The sequence below is a fragment of the Colobus angolensis genome, unplaced genomic scaffold (genome assembly GCF_000951035.1).
Source record: "Colobus angolensis palliatus isolate OR3802 unplaced genomic scaffold, Cang.pa_1.0 Scaffold181, whole genome shotgun sequence".
Taxonomy (NCBI): Eukaryota; Metazoa; Chordata; class Mammalia; order Primates; family Cercopithecidae; genus Colobus; species Colobus angolensis.
In genome coordinates this window covers 1,939,012-1,944,659 of record NW_012114944.1, presented here as the reverse complement: position 1 = coordinate 1,944,659, position 5,648 = coordinate 1,939,012, and the positions used below count along the sequence as shown (strand labels likewise).

The window sequence follows — 5,648 nt, the reverse complement described above, 5'->3', positions numbered from 1 at the left end:
CTGGGCGGCAGAGCAGGACTGTGTATCAAAAAAAAAAAAGTTTCATCTTTGTCTCTTTGTTTTAACTTACGTAAAATTTCAAACATAGTCAAGAAAGACTAGAATAATTAACTAATATGAAGTCACCAGTTTTTAATATTTTGCTAACATCATTTATCTCTCTCAATACTTTTTTCCCTTCTGAAGTATTTTTAAGCATGTTTCGGGGCCGGGCGCGGTAGCTCACACCTGTAATCCCAGCACTTTGGGAGGCGGGGGCGGGAGGATCGCTTGGGTCCTGGAACCCAGGAGTTCCAGATCAGTCTCAACAACAACAATTAGCAATAAAAAATAAATAAAAATCAAAGCACATTTGAGCAAGCTGCTTTAAAGATCTCTGTGCTTCAATTTTCTAATCTAGGAAATGACGATTATAATGTCGAATTCACAGGCGACAATTATATTGAATATTCAATAAATGTTAGTTATCACTGTTTACAGTGGTACCTTAGGTGCACAGCCCCCTCCAGGGCGTAAAAGCACTTTGCAGCGCAGCGCTCCAGGCTCAAGACAGATGTTATTGTTGTTGTTATTATTATTATTATTATTATTTTGAGACGGAGTCTCGCTATGTCGCCCAGGCTGGAGTGCAGTGGCACGATCTCGGCTCACTGCAACCTCCGCCTCCTGGGTTCAAGCGATTTTCCTGCCTCAGCCTCCCGAGTAGCTGGGATTATAGGCACGCGCCACTGAGTCGGGCCGATTTTTGTGTAAGACAGATGTTATTAAAGACAGCGTAGAGAAACCCAAGTCTGCGTTGCTGAGATTGCTGCCGCCCGCCTCAGACCACACTTCAGATCCGCTGGGTCAGGACGTGGAATGTCCCTTGCAGGCATCCATCGTCCAGTGTGGCAACGGGGGGGCGGGAACAGGAAGTGGGGATGGCCCGAGTTCCGGGCGCGAGGCGGCCACTGGGAAGAGGAGAGCGCGGCATCTGGAAACTGCAAAGTCAGAGCCGCGATGTTCCGGATTGAGGGCCTCGCGCCGAAGCTGGACCCGGAGGAGATGAAACGGAAGATGCGCGAGGATGTGATCTCCTCCATACGGAACTTTCTCATCTACGTGGCCCTGCTGCGAGTCAGTGAGTGTCTCCCAGGCTGTGACTGTGAGACTCTCGGGGAGCTCACCGGCGGGCACCCCTTAACTCGAATCCTACAGGCCATCGGGGCCCTTGAATTGAGCTGAACGGTAGTGGGGAGCAAGGAGGGTACGCGTTGAGGGCGACGGGCATATGCGCGGTTTGAGGTCTGCACGTCAGGGTCGGGGCACTAAAGTGCACGTGGTGGCCCAGGGCGCGTGGTTAATCATCCTGGTTCTCCCAGCTTTAAGAATGTTTGAGCTGCCGGGCGCGTTGGCTTACGCCTGTAATCCTACCCAACACTTTGTGAGGCCGAGGCGGGCGGATCATTTGGGGTCAGGAGTTCGTGGTGGCGGGCTTCTGTAATCCCATCTCCTCGGGAGGCTAAGGTGGGAGGATTGCTTGAACCCAGGAGGCGGAGGTTACAGTGAGCCAAGATCGCAACACTGCACTCCAGCTTGGTTGACAGAACAAGACTCCATCTCAAAAAAAAAAGAATGTTTGAGCTGAAAGAGCTTAAGTAAGGATCCCTAGAGGAACTCCCTCGTTTTCCAGACAGAGAAACGGAACCAGAGTAGGGAAGGTCACTCAGCGATTCAGTGAATGATCTTGACCTAAAATCCAGAACTCTTAACTCAATATCAGGTTCCTTGCCTCTCTTTTCTTTTATTTATTTATTTATTTATTTTTTTCTCGAGACAGTCTCGCCCTGTTGCCCAGGCTGGAGTGCAGTGGCGCAATCTCGGCCCAGTGCGTCCTCTGCCTCTCCAGTTCAAGTCATTCTACTACCTCAACCTCCCGAGTAGCTGAGATTATAGGCGTGTGCCACCACGCCCGGCTAATTTTTTTTATTTTTAGTAGAGATGGGTGTTTCACCATGTTGGCCAGGCTGGTCTCGAACTCTTGACCTCAGGTGATCCACCTGCCTGGGCCTCCCAAAGTGCTGAGATAACAAACGTGAACTAGCGGCCAGGCTCCTTCCCATTCAAAAGTGCTGACCTTTGAAATCCAAAAAGTTTTGCTTCATTTCTGTTTCTTTGTATAGAGGGTGAAGTAAATGATTACTTTTTTGGAAGAAATGGTAAAAAAGAATATGAATCTATAGGATTAATGCAAATATTTGAGGGTTTTTTTTTTTCTATATATTACAATTGACAGAAAGTTACTCCAATTATATGGTCTTGACAGTGGACCTTTGAGGGAGGCAGGGCCTAAGATTCTTTATGTCATTTTACAAATGAAAACTTGATTTTCAGAGGGGACTTAGCAAGGAAGGACGGTATCAGAGTTTTAGGAACACTGAACATAAGAACTGGAAGCAGCTTTATGATCAGTTCTCGAATGCCCTGCATTCTCGTTCTCAATTCAGTATCCTTTCCATTGTTCTTTGCTGTATATTATTGGCCAGCCAGTCTGGATGGAGTGGCAGGGATGGTTCAAATAAATAAAGGCCATACCAAGGTCATCCTATTGAAGGCTCATGTTGGGCCTAGGCCAGAGCTCACTGATACCGAGATCTCCCTTATTGTGTGTCTCTTTCACTCTCTGTGGTATTACTCTGCTTTCACAGGAGATCAAGTCTTGGGGAACAGAAACACCCATATCATCCTACTTCAACAGTTTCTTGCAACTCCCAAATTTACTTATTTCCTGCCTCCTGCCTTTTTCATTGATCTAGCTGCCAGTAAAGTATTTGCTGCTTCTCAGTGATCTTTGTATTTGATATGAATTGTTTATTTTCACTTTTAAGTTGAAATATAATTTGTACATTATACAATATACCCATTTAAAGTGTACAATTCAGTGGTTTTTAGCAAAGTCAGTTGTGCAGCCATCACAATTTGACAATATTTTCTTTCCCCCTAGAGGAAACACCATATGCATTCATTGTTACCCTATTTTCCCTTTGCTACAGCCTTTCACAACTACTAATCTACTTTTTCTCTATGGATTTGTCTATTCTGGATTTTTTTTTTTTTTTTTTGAGACAGGGTCTTGCTCTGTTGCCCAAGCTAGAGGGCAGAGGTGGAGGCTGCGGTGATCGTGGCTCACAGCGACCTCGACCTCCTGGGCTCAAGTGATCCTCCTCCTTTCAGCCTCCTGAGTAACTAAAACTGCAGGCACATACCAGCACGCCCTGCTAATTTTTTATGTTTTGTAGACATGAGGTTTCATTATGTTGCTCGGGTCAGTCTCGAACTACTGGGCTCGATCAATCCTTCTCATTTCCATGTGTTGGGATTACAGGTATGGGCCACCACATCTGGCCCTGGATATTTCATTTAAATGAAATCGTCAAATGCATAGCCTTTTGTGTCTGGCTTATTTTACTTAGCATAACGTTTTCAAGATTCATCCATGTTGTAGCATGTGTCAGAACTTCATTTTGGTGGCTAAATAAGTTTCCATTGGAAGGATATATCACATTTTGCTTATCCATTGATTATTTCATGGATTTTTTCTGTCGTTAAGAATTAGTAGAAAAGGTTGGATATACTGCTGACTTTATCAGCTTCTGACAGATCTCAGTGTCTTCAGTTTAATATTAACAAATTGAGCTGGGTGCAGTGGCTCATGCCTGTAATTTCAGCACTTTAGGGGGCTGAGGAGGGCAGGTTGCTTGAGCTCAGGAGTTCAAGACCAGCCTTGGCAACATGGCGACCCCGTCTTTTAAAAAATACAAAAATTAGCCAGGCATGGTGGCATGTGCCTATAGTCCCAACTACTGAGGAGGCTGAAAAAACAATAATAATAATAACAAAGTGTTCTATTTGTATGAGTATTGAGAAAGAAGGTGATTTGGGTAACTTTTTTTTGGTCACAACACTTTTACACCGAACAGTAATATCACTTCTTTAGATCTATATGTCGACACTTTTCTAGACATTTCTATGTACATGATCTTATTAGACCCTCTTAATGACTGAGGTAGGACTGTATCAGATGTGATTAGAGTATGTAAGTGATACATAGCTAATCAGTAAGAGACCCAAAATATATTTTCCTCCTTTTTTCTCTAGCAGTATCCAGCTCTTCTGGTTCTCTAGTCCAGTGTTTTCCCATAACTTCTGCCTTTCAAATGAGTTTTTAAAGGTGAAAAATACCCATTTGTTTCCTCTAGAGTTTTGTTCCTTTTACAGATAAAATAAATCACCAGAGTAAAGGATTGTCATTTGAAAGAGAATTGGATTTATACTTTATCGTCCTAAGGGGCAACCTATCTGGAGAAAAGGTTTTACGTAGCATAAGAATGAAATTTACAGTAATAGCTGAATGACAGTAGAATGGGCTGCTTTGGAAGGCAATGAGTCCCTTTTGCTGGGTTGTACAGGCAGATGCTTGACCATCACTTGGAGTTATTTTCAAAAACATGTTGAATAAACCTATAAGGTTTCCTTCCCCAGTCCTATAATTCTATAATGTAGCCTATGGACTAATAGATTTGAAAACTAATTTTAGATTTATTTTTCTTTCAGCTCCATTTATCTTAAAGAAATTGGACAGCATATGAAGACTGGACATCTCATATGAATGCACGATATGAAGAGCCTGGTTACAGTTTCGACTCCTCTCTGCAAGTGAATAGGCCCAGAAAGGTGTAAGAGACTCTTTGAATGGACATAAAATTCTGCTTGTTAAGAACAAGTTTGGCTCTGGTAACTGACATTCAAAGCTAAAATTTAAAACTATTTGGGAAGTATGAAACGATATCATGATCTGGTGTACCCTTATCCCTGTGACATTTCACCTCTGACAATACTGGTATAATTGTAAATAATGTCAAACTCCATTTTCTAGCAAGTATTGAGGGAGCTGTGTCTGAAATAGCACTATCTTGTCAGTCATTTCTGTTTACCTTTTTGCCCAGAGTGTATTTGTGAAGAGTCTCTTAATAGTTATGTTTTGTGGAAATCAACACACAACCACAATGACTTTTAAGCACAGGATCATTAGTCTATGTTTTTAATAAACGTATCGATTAAGAAAAATTGGGTTTCTATTTTTCTTATCCTACTTTTTGCTGCAATCACTAGTGAGACTATTATAATATTGAGATTATTGCAAGCTTCAGTAAGTTCGTCTTGTTTTGGACTAGGAAATTTGCCAATCCTGATGAAACGTCATTGTGTTTTATTGCTAGGCAGTCTTAATGAAAGGTAGCATTACTGCTTGATGCTGAGTATATGAAATATTAGTACCACCAAAGGAAAAAAGTACTATATTTTTAAGCCAAATAGTTCTCCAAGTTTGTTGGGTCAGTGGGGGGATAGTCCTTAACCTTCTCCCCAGAAGCAACTACATACACCTCTTTTTAGCTGATTTTATTGGTATTTACCTTTTTGTCTCTAAATAATGTGATGGTCATGATTGGGATTTAGGTCTCTTTCTTCTCCTTAGCTCCAGCACTCACATATCTTGTCATCTCTTCCTTTCAAAGGATAACTGTGGGGGAAAAGAAAGAGAGATCAGACTGTTACTGTGTCTATATAGAAAGAAGTAGACATAAGAGACTCCTTTTTTTTTTTTTTTT

General features: G+C 42.2%; 2 protein-coding genes across 2 annotated transcripts in view; both read left to right on the top strand.

The window, feature by feature from the left end:
• Positions 1–943: 943 nt before the first annotated feature.
• The window catches only part of FBXO10 (F-box protein 10), an 85,541-nt gene continuing 80,836 nt past the window's right edge, over positions 944–5,648 (top strand). Inside the window, exons 1-2 of the mRNA XM_011939444.1 lie at positions 944–1,120; positions 4,594–4,773. Of these exons, the coding sequence (XP_011794834.1) occupies positions 4,732–4,773 (42 nt within the window). The 5' untranslated portion in view covers positions 944–1,120; positions 4,594–4,731. The remainder of the gene's footprint in view (positions 1,121–4,593; positions 4,774–5,648) is intronic.
• On the top strand, positions 1,000–5,106 carry TOMM5 (translocase of outer mitochondrial membrane 5 homolog (yeast)). Its single transcript, XM_011939443.1, is given in 3 exon segments — positions 1,000–1,191; positions 1,194–1,227; positions 4,594–5,106. Coding segments are annotated over 3 exon segments (261 nt in total). The 3' UTR covers positions 4,629–5,106.